Source organism: Artemia franciscana, chromosome 8 (genome assembly GCF_032884065.1).
Source record: "Artemia franciscana chromosome 8, ASM3288406v1, whole genome shotgun sequence".
NCBI lineage: Eukaryota > Metazoa > Arthropoda > Branchiopoda > Anostraca > Artemiidae > Artemia > Artemia franciscana.
In genome coordinates this window covers 16,919,220-16,943,376 of record NC_088870.1, presented here as the reverse complement: position 1 = coordinate 16,943,376, position 24,157 = coordinate 16,919,220, and the positions used below count along the sequence as shown (strand labels likewise).

Below are 24,157 nucleotides of genomic sequence, written 5' to 3'. Positions count from 1 at the left end.
TCTTAGGTACTTCCCCTTTTTCAAAAATCATATTCATAATCTTTAGTAGCTTATTTCTAACCTCAGAGCCATCATATTTAAGATTATCAACAATTCTTGTTTTTTATAGGAGTACGATAGTTGCTATTACAAAAATTTTCAAGTTTAAATAATAAATGCAAACGTTAATTAACCTTGCATAGCATGAACTCTTCTTACATTAAGTTGTCTACTTTTATTATATTCTTACATAACTTAGCAAAAATGACAATAAAAAAGACATTTAGCAAAACTGAAAAAAGCACTGCTCTCATCTTCCGAAAAAATAACCTTATAAGAATTAAAAAGTTTCAGTTTGCTAATTTTTACAGATATAATCCCAAGCCCTATTACGAGCGTTTCTCTTACACAAGTTGTACGAAAAATCAGCACCACATTTTATTAATAAATGATGTGTTTTCTTAGATAACGAACAAAGATCATTCATTCTGTCCAAAGGAATTCTCCTATATTTCAACGCAGAAAAAAAAAATGAATTTCAGAGCTCAATTATCGTTAATAATAATGAATTTTTTTGCATTATTTTCTTTCCAAGAAAATGGGTAGGAACAATTTATAGGCAATTTTTACGACTGTAACTACAGAACAGGCTACTATATTAGCCCGTTTTATACATTATAAACCCTTTACAGGGATACTATTTTGTTATCTGTCATTTTAGGCAAAAGGTAACAATACGTAAGCGGTACTTTTTGACGTGGATTCTCATAAACCATTCTCCAGAGAGGTACAATTTATATTTCTATTTGTCATCTCTGGTGCCCTTTCAGTCTAAAGTAAACGATTATTGTAGTTTAAATGTTTATTTACTTGTAATGATGATAGTCTAATGGTGATCATTGATGGCAAATGAGTCCTGGAGCACAACCGGAATTTAGGGCGGAAAAATTCATTTTGCAGACACAATCAAAAAATGGTCCTCAGGGTAAAAAATTAAAAAAAACATTAAATATATAGAAGTGGGAAACTATAGAAAATGATACACAATGGAAAAAAAAACATCAAAGAACTAAAAGAAGTTCCAAACTAACAGCAGAATCAAGATAATATCCAAATATACAATTAAAATATATCCCGGAGTTTTTACTATCCTATCCAGACCATAAGTCTCATTTCTCGGTTAAAATGCTCCTTCATATTCGCCATTGCTGGTCAGTTTGGCCTTGTACAAGTCCTTGCCCATAGAAGGACTAGTTTCAGGGATTCCTCTATGAATTTAATAACAAACCAAGATTAACTTAAAAAAACTCCCAGCTTCAAAATATAAGTGCTAATAGAAAATAAGTCCCTATGTTATCTAGATATTGAAGCTTAGACAGAATGTATTGCCCCACGTACCTTAATCACCTTCCAATCCACCATAACATTTCCCATTGTCTCACTGTCTTCGTCTCCCTTTACGTGGTAAGGGATTCAATTTAAATATTGTATGCTCAAAAATTCTTAAAAAACGGTTTCCCAGCTATGAACAAGAGCTAAGAGCTCATATGGCACTTGTGACGAGGCATGAAGAGCTAAGAGCCAAGAGATCATACGCTATGAGCTCTAACAAAATTCTATGAATCAATAGACTGATTTAAAAGGAAAATAAGACGCTTAATGCCGGTCAGGATTTAAAATAAGAGCTCTGAGTCACGATATCATTCTAAATATCAAAATTCATTAAGATCAAATCACCCACTCGTATGTTATAAATACCTAATTTTTTCTAATTTTTCCTCTCCCTATAGCCCCCCAGATGGTCGAATCTGGGATAACGACTTTATCAAGTCAATTTCTGCAGCTACCTGACACGCCTACCGATTTTTATCGTCCTAGCACGTCCAGAAGCACCAAAATCACCAAATCACTGAACCTCTCCCCCCAACTCCCCCAAAGAGAGCGAATCCAGTACGGTTCCGTCAATCACGTATCAAGGACATTTGCTTATTCTATCCACCAAGCTTCATCCGGATTCCTCCACTCAAAGTGTTTTCCAAGATTTCCCCCTCCAACTCCCCCTAATGTCAAAAGATCTGGTCGGGATTTGAAATAAGAGCTCTGGGACATGAATTCCTTCTAAATATCAAATTTCATTAAGATCCAATCACCTATTCGTAAGATAAAAATACCCCAATTTTCACGTTTTCCAAGAATTCCGGTTTCCTCCTCCAATCCCCCCAATGTCACATGATCTGGTCGGAAATTAGAATTAGAGCTTTAAAGCACAAAATCCTTCTAAATATTAAATTTCATTAAGATCTGGCCATCCTTTCGTAAGTTACAAATACCTCAATTTTCAAAATTACCCCCCCCCCCCAACTCCACCAAAGAGAGCAGATCCGGTTCGGTTATGTCAGTCACGTATCTTAGACAGGTTTCTATTCTTCCCATACAGTTTCATCCTGATCTCACCACTTTAAGTATTTTCAAAGATTTCCGGTACCCCGCAACTACCCCCCCCAATTACGCTGGATCCGGTTGAGATTTAAAATAAGAGCTGAGTTACGAGGTCCTTCTAAACATGAAATTTCATTAAGATCCGAGCACTCCTTCGTAAGTTGAAAATACGTCATTTTTTCTAATTTTTCAGAATTACCCCCCTCCCCCCAATAGAGCGGATCCGTTCCAATTATGAAAATCATGTATCCAAGACTTCTGCTTATTTTTACCACCAAATTTCATCCCGATCCCTCCAATTTAAGCGTTTTCCACCATTTTAGGTTCCCCCACCCCAAAATCCCCCCAATGTCACCAGATCCGGTCGGAACTTAAAATAAGAGCTTTGAGACACGATATCCTTCTAAATATCAAATTTCATTGAGATCCGATCACCCGTTCGTAAGTTAAGAATACCTCATTTTTTCTAATTTTTCAGAGCTACCCCCCCCCCCTAACTACCCCAAATAGAGTGGATCCGTTCTGGTTATGTCAATCATGTATCTAGGACTTGTGCTTATTTTTCCCACCAAGTTTCATCCCGATCCCTCCACTCTAAGTGTTTTCCATGTTTTAGGTTTCCCCCTCCCAACTCCCCCCCAATGTCACCAGATCTGATCGGAATTTAAAATAAGATCTCTGAGACTCCATATCCTTCTAAACAACAAATTTCATTGAGACCCGATAACCCGTTCGTAAGTTAAAAATACCTCACTTTTTCTAATTTTTCAGAATTCAGAACAGCCCCCCCCCCAACTCCGCCCCAGATGGTCAAATCGAGAAAACGACTATTTCTAATTTAACCTGGTCTGGTTCCTGATACGCCTGCCAAATTTAATCGTCCTAGCTTACCTGGTGCCTAAAGTAGCAAAACCGGGACCGACAGACCAACAGAATTTGCGATTGCTATATGTCACTTGGTTAATACCAAGTGCCATAAAAACGACTGCATGACCTGGAAAACCAATCACAAAATTTCTCTTACATAAATTCACATCATCTTGTTCAAAAGATTATACTGAATCATTAATACTCAAATAATACAGGTCATGTATTTTCCTTTGATATGTCTATTACTTGGCCCATATTTCACTTATTTTTACACTGAGTGCAATAGAGACTTCAGAAAGGTCGGATAGAATTCAGCTCATTAAGTTTTAACTGCATTTTATTGATTCTGATAGAAAAAAGAATTCATCTTACCGCACAGGTTGGGCAGACGAAGCCACTCATATTTTCGATGATACCTAAGATTCGGATTCCAGTTTTTCGACAAAACGTAACTTCTCTTCGAACATCTCCAACTGCCACTGCTTGTGGTGTAGTGACCAACACAGCTCCAAGTACTGGCAAAGATCGAATATTTTCCATGACTGAGATATGCTCATCTGATGTTCCAGGAGGTGTGTCAATAATTAAATAGTCCAGGTTATCCCAATACACGTCTTCCAAAAACAGCTTGATCATTGCTTTCAAAATAAGAGATCATGTAGGTTAACGTAAAATCGAAGATAACAAATATCTGAAGAAAATTTGATACAAATAAAACACTACGCAATCCTTTTTGTGAATTACAAATTTATTTTTTGGTTTTCCATGGCAGGGATATCCTCATCTGATGTTCCGGGGGTATGTCTATAATCAAGTAGTCGAACCTATCCCAATAGACGTCATCAAAAGAAAGCTTAATCATTGCTTCCAAAATAAGAGATTGTCTTGTTTGATGTAAAAACGAAGACTACAAATACCTGAAGAATACGTGATACCAATAAACAGCATACAAATATTTTTTCATTATTGTAATTTTTTTTTGTTTCTTTCACTTTTAAAATCAAGGCTGATAGGTTCAAGATTTAGCAACTCTTCATAAAGTCAAGTTTCACTAAAGTTTTAAAAGAGCAGAAATGCCTACATGGAGTGGCTTATAACATTCTAACTACTTTATTTATCATCCAGAGGTTTGCAAGACTTGTAGCAAAAGTATTGCATTACGTTTCTATCCTTAATGCGGAGAGATAGACTTATTCTAGAGATACAGTTGCAGGAAAAGATATAAATGGAAATGAAAAAGTTTGTGATACCTTGGATGTGAAGGAAGATTTGTTTAGAGAGGAAAAATTAGCGGCAGTACTAAAAGGATTAAAAAAATTATAAGGCCCCCGGTGCTGATAGTATGATTAACGAGTTTCTTAAATATGGTGGCTCTGAGGTTAGGAATAAGCTACTGAAGATCATGAACATGATTTTTGAAAAAGGGGAAGTACCCAATGATTTTAGGAAAACCTTAATTAAACCACTGTATAAGAAAGGTGACAAGAATGAGTGTCGTAATTATCCAGGCATTAATCTGGTCTCTGTAAGTAGCCAATTACTGAGTAATATGATACTTTTTAGACTGAGAGATGCTGTAGACAAAGTATTAAGGGAAGAACAATGCGCTTTTAGAAAAGGTAGAGGATGTGTCGACCACGTTTTCACTCTTAGGTTAATAATTGAGAAATCCCAACACCGTTGGTCCTCAGTTTTATCGATTATGAGCAAGCTTTCGATTCTGTTGATAGAAGAGCGTTAAAAAAGGTCTTATCGTTATATACTATACCAGAAATATACATTAAAGTGATTTGTTCTATGTACGAGAATATTACTGCTGCGGTTAAGGTAGGAAATGAGGTTAGCCACTGGTTTTGTATTAAATCAAGAGGTAAACAGGGTTGTGTTCTATCCCCCTTTATATGGATCATTTTCATGGACTTCGTCTTAAGGAACACAGGAAATGCAATAGGAGACCATGGAATCAAATGGGGAGGAAAAACGCTCCTGGACTTAGATTATGCTGATGATTTAAGCATATTGGATGAAAGTGTGAGAAAAATGAATGAATTTTTAGAGGTTTTGCGAGTTCAGGGAGCTAAAATAGGCTTGAAAACTAATGTTAAAAAGACTAAGTCACTAGGCCTAGGAATAAGTAAAGATGAACAGGTGACATTAGGTAACGAAAAGATCGATCAGGTTGGGAGCTTCACTTACCTTGGTAGTATTATTAGTAAAGATGGTGGGAGCAGTGAAGATGTTAAAAGTAGAATAGCTAAGGCTCAGGGTGTTTTTTCATAGTTAAAAAAAAGTTTGGAAGAATAGAGAGACAAGTCTGCAAACCAAGATTAGAATATTGGAAGCTACAGTGATGACAGTGGTCAAATATGGCTCTGAAGCATGGGCACTCCGAAAAGCAGATGAAAATTTACTAGATGTTTTCCATAGAAATTGCCTACGGATTATTCTGGGTACCCGGCTGACTGACCGTATTACAAACAGTAGGTTGTACGAAAAATGTGGTTCAATCCCGCTTTCTAGGGCTATAATAAAAGAAAGGTTGAGATGGCTTGGCCACGTTCTACGGATAAAGGATGACAGATTACCGAAGATTGTCCTTTTTGGCCAACCGTCTAGGGCTACACGGAAAGCAGGTCGTCCTTGTCTGGGTTGGGAGGATGCCATAAATAAAGATTTAAAGGAAATGGGAACTTCATGGGAGGCTGTAAAGAGGGAGGCTTTAAATAGACTAGGTTGGAGGAGGAGCGTGCGTAGCTGTGTTAGCCTCAGGCGGCTTGGTGGTGCAGTGAGTTATTAGTAGCTCACAGTATTTTTAGAAAAACAGAAAACAGCTGTTTCTATAAAAAAAACCAGCTGTTTTAACAGCAGTATTTTCGTTTATCTTACTCTTGTTTAAGTTGTTGCACTCTGTTATCTATACACGGCGAGTTATATGCTGGAATTCCCAAGCTTGCATATAGACCACCTTGAAACCTTCCCAAATCCATTAATCCATGTTATTTTTAAGCAACAACAGGCGCACGCAATACAACCTCGACTGCACAGGCGATTTTAAAATCTATTAGATTTCACTCTTGCCACCTCAAGATGTTGAACAACAGAGTATGTAATAAAAGGAACAGACTTTTATCTCAAATGCAAAAGCACAACAGCTTTGATAAAAATGAAAAACAAACAGAAGTTCAAACTTTGAACTTGTCACTTAGAAACATTCATATTTCGAGTGTTCCCTCAGTTGTTTTTGTGAATTGGATTCATTGTACTATCCATGCTTAGATAAGAATTTCTTTGTTTTTTGGGGGTGGGGACTGTATACTTCCAGTTAGGGGTTTTCGACCATGGTAGTTTCAATGGTGAACTTTTTATTCCGATCCAATGCCATTTTCGAGAGGTTTCTGTTTTTTTTTCGAAAATAAGGGAAATTTGTTTTTGTGATAAGATTAATATTGAAGTTTAATTGAGGTAATAATTAAAATTGCTGAATCAGCATTAAATAATCTTTTTGCATAGAAAGGTTTTTCTGATGACACATTTTTAAAAATTTTTGTTGCCATAGGCAGAGATTTCCTCTTTACTAGGTTGCAGCTACTGATACATCCAGGGTGTGTAAAATTCGTTGAATACAAACACTAATAAATCACTAGATCAACTTTACTACTGACTTGTACTATAAAGCCCTTTCTACTTCTTTGTAAACTACCCAACCTTACTTATTTTATTCTAAAATCTAAGGTAACAGAACTTCAAGCTTCTGGCTCCGTTTTGGACCAGCTTTAAAGTTAATATTTATCTACAGGTTCTCAATCTCTGGAAGGTGTCTTGCAGTTAGACTAGAGCTTCTTCTTAGCTGAAAAACAAATTAGCTACAGGAGCTAGCTGAATAAAATAAAAACTAAATAAAGTCAGTGTAGAGTCAGTGTAGTTTCAGCTCAATCACACTCATCACGTGCATTTTATTCATCCAACTTGTCACGGTCATCCATATCAGACATGGTATTAGCAATATCCTCATCTATGACATCGGGTAGATCATCTTCACCTGCAACAATCTCTTACCCTCTACTAAACAAAACATAAAATCGCGAAGAAGAGAGAAAACAAGGACAATAAGAGCCACTGAAAAATAAAAATTTATGCAAATATTTCGGTCAAGACATCCGCTTGACTGTCCTCAGTGCAGAATAAAACTATTTCTAGAAAACCCTCATTGACAAAAGACGAAAACAGGCAAAACAGAATGCATCAACTCCACAAACCCCAACGGATATCGTCCCATTGGTGGATGATAAGAATCTTTTTACTATTCTGCCGTATATTTGAAAATTGAGTGACAAACTAAAAATAATCCTAAAAAAATTACCTTAATGTTACCTTTAAAAATTCTAATACAATACACAGCTTTTTGAAGAGCGGCAAAGATAAAACCAGCATTCTGGGTAGTGGTGTTTATAGAATTCCCTGCTCTTGTGGCTGTTTTCATGTTGGTAGAACCCAAAAGCAATTAGGGGAGATGTTATCAGAACACAGGTCCTCAATCGAAAAAGCCACGGGGCTTTGGGTTGGTAGAACCCAAAAGCAATTAGGGGAGATGTTATCAGAACACAGGTCCTCAATCGAAAAAGCCACGGGGCTAAAGGACAGAGACTTTTGATTCTGCTTTGGCTCAACATGTATATGACAACCCAAATCACTTTGTTTTATTTGATCATACCTCCATTATTGCCCCTGTTAAAGGTCTCATGCAAGTTTTTAGGGAGGCAGTTGAAATAAAGAAGCACATTCACGTAAAGGTTGCCCTCAATAGAGACACTGGATAAACTTTTATAAGTCCCATTCATGATGAAATTATTCATTCCAATCGCTTTTACATGCGTCCACAAAATTATGTTTTGAAATCAAATACAATCTCTGATAATACTCTACCAAGAAAACGATTAGCTTTCAAGAGTGTTTTACGTAAGATGAAATTGTGAAATGCCATTTGTGTTATATTTTTATCCAGTTAACCTTTCACCGTTACTCTGAAAGGGTCACTTTATTTAGTTTTGTATTGTGTTTTAAGGTTTGGTTTTTTATATTTTATCAGTTCTATTCTGCACTAAGGACAGTCAAGCGGAGGTCTTGACCAAAATATTTGTGTTTTTCTTAGTAACACAATTTCAAGACCTCGACATTTTCTACAGCAAAACCTTTTACCAACAGATTTTCAGCAGATTTATAAAATAGTTAGCGCATAACAATATTTATTTGAATTTTCTTCCAGCCACTGTCCCTGCATAAAAAAGGGGTAGTTATTTCCTTGGTCGACCGCGTAATGAGAATGCGCTCAGAGCCTTAAATAGTCACAGAATTGAATTAACTAAAGGATATTTTATTTTGCAATGGGTACCATATAAAATTACTTGAAGCCATCATAGATAAAACACAAAAAAGAATGCATCAAGTCCACAAACCCCAGCCGATATTGTTCCATTGGTGGATGATAAGAATCTTTTCATTGTTTTGCCGTATGTTACGAAATTGAGTGACAAATTGAAAATAATCCTAAAAAATTATTACCTTAGTGTCGCCTTTAAAAATTCAAATACGATGTAGATCTATTTCAACAGCGGCAAAGATAAAACCACCACTTTGGGTAGTCGTGTTTACAGAATTCCCTGCTCTTGTGGCTGTTTTATGTTGTTAGAACCCAAAAACTTTTTATAAGTCCCATTTATGATGAAATTATTCATTCTAATCGCTTTCACATCCATCCACAAAATTATCTTTTGGAATCAAATACAATCTCTGATAACACTCTACCTGGAAAGCGATTAGCTTTTAAGAGTGCTTTACGTAAGATTAAACTGTGAAATACTACTTAGTCTCATATTTTTATCCAGTTACTCTTTTGCCGTTACTCTGAAAGGGTCATTTTATTTTAGTTTTATGTTTTGTTTTAAGATTTGGCTTTTTATATTTTATCAGTTCTATTCTGCACTTAAGGAAGTCAAGCCAAGGTCTTATCGAAATATTTACACAGTTATTTTTTAATTTTCTCACTGGCTGTTAATGTCCTCGTTTCCTCTCTTCTTCGCGATTTTATGTTTTATCATGATCAGCCAGTATAGTCTCAGAGATTATTTGCTCTCTACTCGAGCCTTCTTCCATTTCATCATTGCTCTCATCAGATTCACACTCACCAACTTGCTCTACATCGATTTCTCTCCCCAGAACTAGAGAGCATTGGTTATAATTTCTCAAGGGTAGCAAGCTTTATCAACAGCCTTGTGTTTGCAAGTAATTGGTTAAACGAAAAGAAAGACAACAGAAAACAGGTAAAAAAGCAACAGAAACAGAAGAGATAGGTTAATAAAAACAGAACAGAAACAGGTCCGACAAAAATAGATGTCCTGTTTCTGTTCCTTTTTTTGAAAAAAACAGAAACAGGTTAGACAAAAACAGAAACAGAAAAAATAGAAACAGTGCCAATGCTTACCTACAATACAAGACACCAGGGTACATAGAAGTGTTGATACTGATTGTAAGAGGGAAAGATAATCATATAGTAGCATCTGGAGTTAATTTGAAACTTACATTAGTTATAATTAGGAATTATAACTACCTCCCAAAAATGAATCTTTGTTCTGATGTAATATCTCTGAGACTTTCTTGAATAAATTTCACCTTTAAGTTTGTATTCATTAGGAGGTTATTCTTTTTATTATAAAAATAAAAACAGATGCGAAAAGGTGGATTAGGAACTTGCTTACGAAATGATATTTCTGTAACTGCAGAAGACACATTAGGTATCTGGGTAGAAGGTCAGTTTGAGTCTTTTGTTCTTAAGTGAAAAAGATATGATGTTAAAATTTTTATTGCTACTATTTAAAGGAGACCTAGTTCGAACCTCCAAAGAAATGTCATACCCAATGAAAGAATTTTGAGAATCTTTGTTCAAATAATGGTCGGATAAAAAATGTCGTGTAATTTGTTGGAGCCAGGAATTAATATGAATGCAGAATTTTTAACAACTATACTATCATTTAGTTTTTTTCCCGTCGACTAACATCCCCACACGAATCACAGAACGCACAGCCACCCTTATTGATAACATATTAATTAGGGAAGATATTTGTGACTTGCTGAAATCTTCAAATGCATTAATTGGGCCAGGTTCGGATCATCTCCTTGCATTTGTAACGGCGTTGTTTAGCAATTTATCATCATATTGAAATAATGAGCATAAAATTAAAGAGAAAATATTTGTTTTCAATGAACCAAATTTAGATAAATTAAAAGATGATTTAGGTAAACTAGGATGTTTTGAGAAAAAATGACCCTGAAGTAAGTTATGTTTTGTTTTCTGATAAGATTCGTGAAGCAATGCACGAGTGTTGGAAGATTGAAGGACCCAATGAGAATAGACCGAGAAAGAAAAACAATTTTAAAACCCCGTGGTTAACAGATGAATAACAAAACATGATAAAATTAAGAAACAAAACTTTATAGTAGAACGTTGAAAAACCGGTCGAATGAAAATCGATACATTTATCGATATAATCGAGTTAGTTATCGCAATGTGGTCAATAAGAAAAAACGAGATGCTAAGAAGAATTATTTTTAAATGCTTTTGAACTTGCGAAGAAGTATGTGCATTCAACATGGAAAATTATCAATGGAATTTTGAGGCCAAATAAACATAAAGATAATGAGAACCCTAAGGAGATAGTTAACCGGAAAAGAATGGGAAAAGAATAGGAAATGATCAATCTATAGCTGATAGTTTTTGTAATCTTTTTTTACTGAGATTGGTCAAAATGTTTCGTCACTATTTGATAATGATATTAATATAGAAGAAGAAAGTAAAATTCTTCAAATTTTGATAACGACGGTAGTATTTTTGTTTTTTAACCGGTATCCACAAATGATTTGAAGAAGATCATGAAGTCTCTTGAACCGTCCTGGAATTGATCACATACCAAAACGAGCTCTGAAACATGTTTTGCTGGTGATATCAAATATTTTAATAAATTTTTTTCAACTTGCCTTTTCAAAAAGGAAATATTACAAAAGGTCTAAAGAAAAGCCGTATTATACCTTTATATAAGTAGGGAAATAAGGAAGAGATAAACAATTACCGCCATATTTCAATTCTACCAGTTATTTTGAAGATTTAAAAAGAATAATGCATGATAGAATTAGTAAATTAGCGAAAGAAAATAAAATAATACCACCTAGCCAATACAGATTTCGGAGAGGGCATTCGATGGATCATGCGATTATCCATTTTATTCGTAAAGTGAAAGATTTTTTCTAGATAAGGGTTTTTATACCTCAGCTTTACTTATTGACTGCCGAGAGCATGTATACCATAATCTTTAGTTAGAAAGTTAAAGAAATTTATATTTCCACCGTGGATTGTCAGTTGGATTACGCAATATCTATCGGATAAGTCACAGGTGGTTATAGTTGGACCGACCAGATCATGAGAGCACCTAATTACTTGCGGAATTCCCCAGAGGCCGATTTTTGGGCCACTCATTTACATCACAGGTAATGATGTAAATGATAGAAAGACCATAGAAAGACCATATAAATTCATTATCTATAAAAATTGCAAGAGGATCTGGAATTTTGTATAGATTGAAAAATTTTCTTCGGCAAAAAGCTTTGCGAACCATTAATTTTACTCTTATTGATCCTTATATTCAGTATAGTTGTTACGTTTGTTACGTTATTGTTATTTTATGAAAATAAATAGAAATAAAAATAGAATAGTTATAATTTAAACACAATCAAACCTTACAGAATAAAGCTGTAAAGTCAATTTATTTTTATAAACTTAATACTAAAGTTCTTCTTAAATCTCAGTTACTAACAGTAAGACAAATTTGGCAACTCTGAACTGCTGTGTTCATGTATAAATACTTGAATAGTCTTGCACCCCTAGGACTAACAAAACTTGTCCTTTTTCCTTTATCTTCATATTATCATGCTTATCCGACGTCATCGTCTACAAATTTTTTTCTTATCTCGGATAATTGCCACACACAAAGAGTAGCTTTTTCTATAAAATACGTGAAATTATGGAACAACATTCTGCTGGAAATAAAAGATTCTATTTCAGTTCTGTCATTTCGATACAATTATAAAAAACGTCTTTCTGCTAGTACAAATGAATAATGTTTAGGATGATTATCTTTTCTTCTTTCATGTAGTGCACAGCTCCTTTTCTAGGTATGCATTCTGTTTCAAAGTTTAACACTTTGTTGTTTTGTCAATAATCAGTGATACATTAACATGGATACTTGACGTTCTCCAGGAACTACACCTAGGCCCTAGGGACCATTGATCAGTCTCTGGAGTCGTTTTTTTGTGTATTTATATTCAACGAAGTTAAAGTTCATAGTTCCGGGTAGTTATGAAATCTGATAGAGTTATATGGTCTAAGCATAGCTCTATGGTCTAAAGATAGTGTTTAGGATAAGAATTTCATAGGAACTCTCAAATAGCAGTTGGAAATGGAATAGTTTAGAATTTGAAAAACGTTCAAGACGAATGGAATAATGCTAGGAAAATTGTTTGCAAAGTAGCAGAAAATGTCATAGGGACTAATGTTAGAAACGCAGATGACAATATGTGATAGTGCGATAGACCATACAAAAAAGTGGAAAGTCAGGGAAGTAGAGAAAGTATTAAGGCATGAGTTACGGAAAGTGGAATTTATACCACAGATAAAATTTCCAAGAATCTGGAAGATGGAGTCAGATGGCATATAGTGAAAACTATATGCCAAATAGTGACCCAGACTATATGCCAAATAGCGAAAACTATACTCCAAATGTGTTGAATCAATTTTATTTTTCTTGCTTTAAATTTTAATTGTTGATCAAGAACTAGAGCGAAAATACCACTTACCAAGACTTTCAAACAAATCACTAGCAATTATTTCAATGATTAATGGACTTCTTTTTTTACATGGAGATTATAGATACAAACCTATGTCAAGTTTATATTAAGTCCGAAAATATCACAGATCCAAGTGGCAGAAGTAAAAAAATTTGAACCTTTTCTTGTTTTTGTGTTTCTTGTTTAAGAATTTGGAGCACCCATTCAGATGTTGCAAAAATATTAATTAGCAACACTTTCAAATAAATTAAGACCAACTGTTCCCATTTGAACTTTTAGTGTATTTAAACTTGTTTTTAAAGTAATACTAGGTACCCTCGATCTCAGTTTATGGTCTGTCAGTGGTTGGTACCTGGCTCCACTATGTGTATCTCTTGGTTTGAGGTTGCCATTATATGCAAAGCAGATATCGAATTTCTTTAGTGCTTTCAAATCTTGTCTTCATTCTAGTCATATTTTTTTTTAATGTAATTTCCTAACCTTACACTTGTATTTGAGTTGAGCACTATTACAAAAACAACTTTTAAAGTCTGATCCAGATTTAACATAATGATGGGCCTCATTGAAGGATAAACAGGTGCTGAATAATTTGTCAAGAATAACGGTTTGTAAAGTACTCTCTTACCAACTTACCTGTCTTTTTTGGTCCTCTCCAAATTACAGGATCATCTCTATTTTTAAGAAGGAATCCAATTGACATAACTGCCAAAGTCTGCTCAGCATCAGCATAAATTGGTACCCACCTTCAAAATTAAAACATGATAGATTTTTTCCAAAATACTTACACACAGGGGAGCTAATGTGGACAATTTTTTGCACCTCAAAGTCTGAACCCTCTCACCTCACCAGAAAGACTATGGCTCTAAAATGCAATTTGTTCACCTATAAAACCCCATCCCCAAGGGAAAATCCCTTAAACCCTTAATCAATGGTTGTGCATGTTCATACCTACACTTGCAGCATACACCAAAATAGACGATAATAGTTGATAATAGTTGATTGTTGGTTAAAAATATAAAACAGATGCCAAATACAGATTCCACAGATTCCATGCCCAATATTGCTTACTTATTGATTTACTTTCCTTTATACCCGAAGCATCAAAGATACAGCCTGAAGGCAATGATTGGCTCCAAGAATTATAGATTTTTTTATTTCATTGTAGGCTACGTGAGGAAATAAATATATATAATAATGAAAGTTACATCATTTTTCAAATATGACTGCATTCTCTTACTCAGGAATCGGAAGGGGACAAAGAGAATGATATTTTTTGGCAGGGAACAAGACTGCATAACGATTATTATTTTTTTTTTTACCTATAAAAGAAATCCCTTCCAAGAGACATTTTATTTTCTTTCTTTTAACTCTAAGGGAGATAGGTACACTCCTGACCATCTCCAGGGTTTCAAAAGAAGCTATATACCATCTAATAGTATATTTAACCTTACTAAATGATAGAAAATTTTAAGCTAACATTCTTTAAAAGAAAGGAAGCTGAAATGAGATCAAACAGTAAGTAATATTAAAATCATCAATTCTATTCAACTCAAAGTAAAAACAAATTCTATAATGGCTATAGAAACTTCCAAATTTTATCAAACTAAAAAAATAAAATGCTGTGTATTCTGATCAAGAGCTTATGTAGAAAAAAACAACAGAGAAGTTAATCTTATTTTCAGTTTCTGTCTTTATTATAAATATTTGAAAGATTTTTACCCTCTAGGAGACTGAAAGACAGATTTCCCCTCAAGACCTAACATCCTGGGAATACTTGGGCCACAGAAATCGACATCCAGAAGACCTACCTGAAATACAAAAATAAAGAAGTAATAAAATTACAACAATAGTCCCAGTAATAATCATAGTTTTTTTTATACACATGTCTTAGCAAACCCTATATTTTAAGACATCTATTGAAGGGAAAAACCAAAGAAACAATAGAGTTTTTTAAGAGAGTTTCAGCAAACTGAACAGGGTAGTAAGATGGTCCAGAAATATCAGTAGAGTAGCTAGGCACAGTTGTGCCTCCTTGTGAAATAAAATTAAATCTCTTTACTCCTATTGGCCTGAAAAATACAAAACGTGTAAGACTTTTTATGAAGACAATGAACTTAAAAAAAAATATTTTACACAAAAACTAAAAAAGTCAAAACATTTCAGCTTCACCTCTGAAGCTTTTATCAATTAAAAAAAGGAAAATAAAAAAGTCGAGATTAAATAAAATAACATCTGCTAGAAATTAACATAAAAAGATTAGATCTCATATGAGTAACTATTGTTATTCTTATTTTTTTTTAATCTGGTATAGCAATCAAACACAAGCACAAGACAGGGAAGCTGCTGTACTATGGGAAAATTGTTGTTATCTTCAAATCTGATGTTCTAACGAGACAAAACAGTATTTTTATTTAAAAACCTTACATTGAATTTGTGTTTAATTAAGCAAACAGTCTATAGTAACGAACTATATGCAAGTCGCAACTCTGGCCAATAGTAACTAAAACTCTGAAAAACGAATTCTGATAAACATTAATAAGCATTAAAAAGAATTAGCATTTTTGGCTTATGCCCAATTTATAGACTTCATTGGGTATAATATTACCCATTAAAAGCTGCAACCCTGAGAAAATTTGCCCCAATTTCAAAAAAGGAACCCCAAAAAGGCAAGGGGAAACACCCCCAAAAGGAAAGAGGTCTTAGTAAAAATCACATCATTAAATTCTGCATTTCAGATGCCGCCCAGGAGTGGCTCTAGCAAGGCCATCTTGGTGTCTGGATATTACACTCAGGGTTTGCCAACTGGACACATTTCTATGTGTCTGGAAACAATGACATAAAAGGGCAAAAAAGCAACACATTTTAGAAAATCGCAACATAAAAGTGCAACAAATGGATATATATTTTGGTTAAAAAGTCACTTCCTGTTTTTTTTTAGGTTCCAAGTCTTGCCACATATGTCTTAAGTAAAGGATTTTCTCCAAGGGATGTTTATATGAGCTTTTTGCTTTCCCATTAAGACCTTTTGTATGTTGTATTTTTTTTTCTCATTGTATTTTATATTAACTGGATGGCACTTCGAAATTTGTTTACAAAGCGTCTTTCAGCAAATAATAAAACTGGTAAAAAAACATAATTAACCTCTAGTTTTTGAGATTTAAAGATGGACACATTTTAGATAAATATGATGCATTTTTGGATGCTCATGCAGCATATTCATGGATCTTACTGTGCTAGTGACAGGTTCTTGTTGTAATCTTTCAAGTTACAATGACAGTTTGAAATGTCTACCTTGACTGAAAATATTGCAAAATATAAGATGCATGCAGTAATAGGGATGGTGTTAAAATCATTGGACTATTAGGTCAAATATGACGAATCACTACTCGATTGCATTGTAATTAGAAATGAAACATGAGTGAATCATGTGAACTGTACAGAGCAGCTAATGGATTGAAGGCATAAGTATCCTCCCCTCCCTCCCCAAAAAATTGATTGCAAACAATGAGGGCAAGGAATATTATGGCGATCGTTTTTGGGACAGGAAAGGTGTGCTTCTTGTGTACTTCCACAATGACAAACTCAGAAAAGCATTGCCAAACCTTGGAAAAACCTTAGAAGAGCTATCCTAAACAAGCATAGAAGAAAGTTGACCACAAACAATTTGCTCTTTTATGACAACGCCAGATCCTGCAACTTGATCACATCATACAGTTGATGAAACACAGGTTAAGCATGTGAACTGGGAGATATAAATACAGCTAATGAAGCAGGCGTACACATATCCCCCTTCAAAAAAATGCTTGTAAACAATGTTACCAAGAAAAGTTATGGTGACCATTTTTTTTTTTTTTTTTTTTTTTTTGTAGGAAATATGTACTTCTAGTGGCCCTTCTAGAACAAGGCACAATGATAAACTCAAAAGGTATTGCCAAACTTAACAAAACCTTAGAAGAGCAATCCAAAACAAGTATAGAAGGAAACTGAGCATAAATATTTTTCTGTTTCATAACAATACCCAACCCCACATGGAAAATTGCACATCCTTAAGCTCTAGTACATTCTAAGTGGGAGTTGTTTCTAAATCTGCAGCAGTCGTGCAGACGACCCAAGTAGCATACTTTTACAAGAAAGCCATTGCCAAGCTCACTCATTGCTATTACCATGTGCCTAAATTTGAGTGATGACTATGTTGAAACGTAATTTAAGTCTGGCTTTCAACTGTATATATGGAGTTTTTCTTATACCTTGTTTATATTTTTATTCCAAAATTTAATCTCCTTTCTGGATAGCCCTTGTACCACAATTATTAGGCTACATTTACATGCCCACCAGCACATAGGTGGAAAAGGTGAAACAGGGCTTCATGAGCTTTGCTGGAAAATTTCTTTGCAGGGTTGGCAAGTACTACCATTCTACCATTTTTAAGTACGAAGTACTCAAGTACTACCATTTTTAACTAAACATTCAAATTTTGTCCATAATTTTTATTGTAACTCAGCATTTTCATTCTTAAGCAGAAAAACTGAAAAAACAGGACACCACTAACCAACTTACAACTACTGATATATACAAACTCACTAGCAAAAAAAATCTGGGGCTTATGACACTGTAAGCCTACATCATGTATTGGTTAGGAATGGACATGATCTGAAAAATCATCAAAAATTAAATAAAGAATTTTTTCAACTGAAAAGAAGGAACAACATTAAAACTTAAAACGAAAAGAAATTATTATGTATATAAGGGGGGGGGGCAGGTAATGAGATATTGAGAATATATCTCATTTTGACCTTTTTTTAATAGCTCCAAATTCTGTTGGGGTTCAGTGTCAGATATTTTCTCATCTTTATTATTAAAAATAAATGCAGATCACGCTTGTTTTTTTTAGTTCAGTTGTTATAAATAGGGTTTTACCTGTCTTATCGCTCAGCTCTATTTGCACAAACCCCTTATAAATAATTTTTGATTTCTAGTATCTTTCTGAAACTTTATAACAGTCCAATGCAATTATCAACTATTTTCATTTGACCAACATCAGTAAAGATAAAGGTAAGGCAAAGGATATGGCACTAGAATTCTTAAAGTCCAAACCAGCAGTGCTGATCTCCATCTCATGGTCCTCCAGTCAGAATGTGCAATCAGGGAATGGGGACCAGGCATCCTGTGCTTTTGCACACCCTTCCTGTTTCACTTTCCCAGATTTCTCCAGGTACCCGTTTAGAGCTGGGTCAACTCTGGCTGAGCTTACAGTATCATGCCACTGACCCCTGTCTCAAAACAAATAACTGGCAACACCAGCAACCAAACCCTCACACTTCAGACAAAACACTCCAAATCCAGCATGCCATTCACCTTGCTAGGACATGCAGAGTTTCAAGTAAATATCTCGCAATTGCTGAATTATAAGTTCCTGGTCCTTTTTACACCTTGTTGAGCAATCTGTTATGGTTTTATGCTGTTAGAGCATAATTTTTAATGTTATAAATTTTTTTGTAAGAGCAAGGTGTCCTATAGACAAAATTTGTTATTTTGTTTGGTAATATGTGTTTCCTGGTGTTTAGTAAAGATCCTAGAGTTAGTTAGGGTCTAAAGCTGTATTTTTTTTTTCTGTTGTTAATTCAACCTTTAATTTTCAAGACAAACAAGGAACAAATAATAGAGACATGTAGTTGATTTTTTAGGCTATTTCACTTTACTCTACAATTGCGTTTTTTTTTTGTTCTTTCTATAGTTCATGGGAAATTTTCTGTCTTTTTTTGCAGGAGGGGAGGGGTACCCATTCCTAAATGAATAATATGGTAATATAAGTAGTTGATTCTCCATATGTTTGTCTGATGTTAATTGTAATACCCAATCAAATTATTAAATAATTACCCCCTTTTAATTTGAATATAAGGATTTGAAAAAAAATACTCACTTTTTCAAATATGAAAGTATTGAAGGCATTTGACCTGATCTGATTAATTTAGCCAAGGTTATATTAAGATTTTTAGAAAAAAGAGTGTTTTATATTGTCACTCCTCATATCAGAAGATAACTATGGACATACAAACACAAATTGAGAGTTTTTCTGTCTTGTACTTGTGTTTTATCACTATGTCAGGTTAGGGGGGTATGCCAACATATAAATATGTAGGCCCCTCAACAATATAGTGACAAATTGCATAAATGGTGGCTCTGCACTTTCCATGCTTATTTGTTGTACCTTTCTTACTTGATGAACATTACTTATTTATCTATTGCTTGATAGTAAGTTTTTATTTCCAGGTTTTATTTTATGACTCTTCTTTAAGAAACCTAAAAATTTGAACTTCTTATCAGAGATGTTATGTATAGGCAGATGGAGACTCCCTCTTGAAAAATGTTGTATCATACAATCTCTATGTTTTAAAAACCTAAATAGCAGTAATAAAATAAATAGTATTAGTCTAAAAAGAAAAGATATTCATAACCTAGCTCTATAGCACTTCAATCATCATTAAAGGGAGAAACAAACAAATATTTTATGGCTAGGGTACTTTACCTATTGAAGTATAGTAAAAAAAAGACAGCATCAGTAATGATGAGAGAAAAATAGAATTCGAGTTCTTGAAGAGCAATCCTGGCAGAACTGTGACCAGTAGGAAGCCTACATCTTTCATAAAAAAGAGATACCTGAGACAGGTTATCTTGAGTTTTTACTGATGCTTATTCTCTTTGTGTGTTTCTACATTTGAAAAGTGGATATATCTATCAAATTTCACAAATGCAGTGACTAAGTATCTCAAAAATCTTGAGAACTTTTAAGAAAACTTGACAACAAGTACAGACAATAGAAAATTATGAAAATTTTTAAAGGTGAAAAAAAAGTAATCTGGAAGAAAAAACTACATTTTTCAATAGGTCAACAAGATTCTTTGTGAAAAAAAATAAAAATAAAATCCACAGACATTTTCTGCATTATATAGCCTAGGCTAACTATATTGACTTGACTATTATGCCATGAGTTCTAGAGAAAATATCAAACTATTAGGTTTGATATCAAAAAAATATTAGGTTTATTAAGCAATTCAAGCTTTAATTTTTATGTTCTTTTTATAGTAACATTTTTCTCTGTACAATTAATAGTCATTTTTTCAGCAAATCAGAATCATTGGATGCATAATGTTGATAGTATTCAATGCAAAAGAAAAAGAGGCATCAATGGTAAAATATTTTCTCTAAGACAATAAAAAACTAAGCAGCATTGTATGCAGTTTTGGAACATATGTATTCTATGATTATGATACCAGCAAGAAATGGATGTTTGTACTCATCTAGCTACTATAAGCCAATTTACAATATTGGTAAATAAGACTTTAGTATGCTTTTTAGCAAAAGCATTACTTTTTTCCTGTAATTTAAATTCGCCTAAACATTAGCTTATTTTCTTGTTCTTCATTATTTTTTTTACTAATTGCTAATGAATTGTCAGCTACTATGCTAAAAATTACCAATTTGATAAAACAACAACAACAAAAGATCAATAATTGTTTATATGAGTCCAGGGCCACATACAGGCATTGGAGGACAGGGGCTCAGGGGTATCAATTTACCAAAACATAGGGAGGGGGCAAAATGTATCTTTTCAAATCTATGGTTGGTAAAGCTTTAGTTTCATCACAAGCTGTTTAAAGTGGAAACCATCATGCAAAGCAGCATAGTTTCCATACTATAGCACTTAGAAATGCTAATTCTAGAAGTACATCCATTTCTGGTTGAACCTCCTCCTCCAGGGGGCACACTAAAAATGCATAAAGTGGGCAGATTTTGAAGCTGATGGAGAAGTTGGGGTTGTACAATATGAATGAAAGTACATTTTAAATACTAATTCCAGTCATCACTGGTAATTTCTGTATAGTAGGAAATCAAAAGATAGTTAAAAAACTTATGCATCCATTCATGTTAAATCTAAGGTTGTTCACTTTCACTTTCAAGTTCAAATTAGCCAGCTGTTTGAACAAAACAAAGATCCAATTTTGCTTACATGTAACGTTACCTATTGAGTATAGCCTATTAGTCCATGAGCCCTGCAGGTAGCAGGGCAAGGTCTGTATTCTGATTGGTTGAATTGTTAGTTATGGTGTACTTTTTGCTGATTGGTTAAGCCTTGTTTGTTATCTTCATGGTGTTTCATCATTGCAACCCTATTTTTGCCAGAAATTGTAGTTAGTCAAGGTCAAGAATCTGTGGTATTAAAAGTTCAAAAGGAGGATATTTTAGGTTTTTCTTATTTCTATTTTTTTGAATTTCTCCTTATAGCTACATTCTGATGCCTGCATATTGTTTTTAGTTCATTATTCATTCATATTGACTGAGTCCAACATTTCTCTTGGCTTCAAGACCCTGCCCACTTTATGCATTTTTAGTTTCACTGAAGGGGGATTTTAGAAGGCTAAAAAATGGACATGCTTCTGTAATAATGAAAAAAAAGAAGCAATTTGCAATCATCAGAATCTTGCTATAAGCAGCAATATACATTTTCAACAGCTTGAGATGAAACTAAAACTACCCTATGAGCAAAGTTTTATAATGAAAATGCCAAACAAAAAATATTTTCACAAGTCCAGGGAGGCAACTATCTCTCTGCCCCTATCTCCCTACAACTGCACCTGATTGAGGGGATGTGGAATGCCATTGCAATTGTGACATTACCTTAAATCACATCTTGGAGTGAGATAAGGACTTTTGATCCTGTTGAATCACTCCTTGTGATGACAGTTGTATATGTGGTTGATTAAATTCTGGTGGAAGATTCTGGTGCATCCCAGTCAAATCCCCATGGTTTGCCACTCCACTCAGCATCCAGACAGTGTTGAAATACATCTGTTGATTCAGCAGAAACAGTGTTCTTCTTGAGGTTGTTCTAGAGGTTCACAATCTAGTTTGAGAAGAAGCTGTATCTTCTTCTCAACATGAATTAGATTTGGAGAGGACATGTTGTGACAAATCAAATGGCACATTTATCTTTTGGCTAAAAATTTAAGGTAAAGTTCTAGTTTAAGGGCTTCTTGTAATTTTGGAAACTAGCTGAGTCTCAAGAAGGAACATTTTGGATAAGATATGCCTATTGTCAAGTTTATATGTCTGGTGTTTTCTTGCTTTTAGTGCTTAGAAGATTGCATAGGTCTAACCTGTCATAGGTCTATTCTGAGAAAAAATGTATTGCCTTAATTTTGAGTTTTCAAACTCTTTTTATTGGTTGTGTTTTAGAAGGTTTAATATTTTTTTTTAGGTTTCTTCCTAAATTAAAAAAATATATTTACAGGACTTCACAAGCTCATAAATTGACATTGGTCAGAGGTGCGAGGCCCAAAACACTTTTCTTATCCCTTGTGTTCACAAAATGTCAATTTTGCAAGGTTTTATTCTCATAACAGAAAGATTGTTAAAGGTCATTCAAAGTCAGTGCCCTTGGGAAGGTGAAAATGTGGAAGAAGGGACTTCAAAACATCCTACTGGCAGATCATTAAGGGTCTGGACATAGCCTAGTCTTGAGGGTTCATTCACTTAAGCTAATTCAGATAGGATCCTACTTTCAAAGAAAGAAAAATCCCCTACAGCAGAATTTTAACCGAATCAACATGGAAAGCTTATGACTATCTATTAGTCTAGATACTTTTGGTACATACCAAAAGTTCAGATGATAGACTATTTCGGTGGACAAATCTATAATAGCCTACAATATTGAGCATAAAGATTACTTTTTTGCCAATTTTTCTGAAAGTTAAGGCTAATTGAACAGCTGTTGTTGATTTTCCAACCCCACCCTTGCCCGAGAGTATAAGAATAATATTCGGAGATTTGGAGTCCATGTTGTGAACAGACAACAACGTTGAATGATTTGAAAATTTTCTGCCGTACAACAAATCCACAGCAATGCCGTTTTCACAAACGTGGCAAACCTAAAACTAAGCTTAGATATTTACCAAATAAATTTTGTTCCTTATTATAGTAAAGAAGGACGAAGTTTGACAAATTTTCGAGATGAATTTTGTGTTTCCAACTAGAATTTTCATATTTTTAACAGCCTCAAGTACATTTTATGGAGAAAATTTCTTTCTGTTAATGTTCCAAGTGAAAAACACTCACCTTAAGATATTAAAAGGTTCTAATTAGCTATGAATTCTTTTAAGAGCCTTTAAGGTTATGTATATTTTTTATTTTTGCGAGTATTATTTATGAGTATTAGTGGTTATTTTCCAACGCTTAGATGAAGTTTTAAGATTTGATATACGCTTAGGGTTCTAGCCGTATATAACTGAATATGTCAAGAAAACAATTCTTACTTCATTATATACAAAATAATCCTAGCTACTAAATTTTGAAGTTCAACCTTAAAATTCTGAAGAGGTAAGTTGGCTCATTGTAAGACGACTACGATATGGAATTAATCAAGACGGTTCAAATAACCAGCAGTCACAAGATCCACTAACATCTTACGAAATATGCGTAAAATACCCCCTCCACCGTCTTATTCCGAATTATATTATTGTAAATATAGATATAACTTTTGTAACGTACAGAACATGACATGAAAATATGGATTCTTGTGGGAAAATAAGGAGAGATTCCTAAAATTCCGTGAGCCTCAACCTCAAAAAAGGAATTTTTTAGTATTTATGCCAGCCTATACATTTATTCGTTGGATATATGGTTGATTTATATTTTTTTTTCTTTAGTTTCAGAAAATAAAAATTTACCTTTACGTTTCTCATTCTTTAAAGTTTAATCTCGTGGTTTCCAAGGTTGCTTCATTGAGTAAGTGGACCAGTGTTTCATAGAACCAGTGCCTTCATGCCAAAGGTCATCATTCCCTTTACAATGAAAGTAGTGCATCACAATCAGATTCCCCTCAGGATCTCACCATAAACGGGTTAAAATCTACTAAAAGGAAAAATCCCCCTAGAAACATTCAAAAGCAGTCAGCAAAGAAAGTATAGTGTTTTTCGTGACC

The 24,157-nt window shown here is 34.2% G+C and overlaps 1 protein-coding gene across 1 annotated transcript in view; it reads right to left on the bottom strand.

Annotated features, from left to right (window-relative positions):
* LOC136030062 (cytosolic Fe-S cluster assembly factor NUBP2 homolog) overlaps positions 1-23,073 on the bottom strand; it is a 27,405-nt gene extending 4,332 nt beyond the window's left edge. The window contains exons 1-4 of the mRNA XM_065708689.1: positions 22,905-23,073; positions 14,899-14,987; positions 13,813-13,922; positions 3,661-3,926 (exon numbers count right to left, since the gene is read on the bottom strand). Coding sequence (XP_065564761.1) covers positions 3,661-3,926; positions 13,813-13,922; positions 14,899-14,987; positions 22,905-23,015 — 576 coding nt within the window. The 5' untranslated portion in view covers positions 23,016-23,073. The remainder of the gene's footprint in view (positions 1-3,660; positions 3,927-13,812; positions 13,923-14,898; positions 14,988-22,904) is intronic.
* Between the last annotated feature and the right edge of the window lie 1,084 nt (positions 23,074-24,157).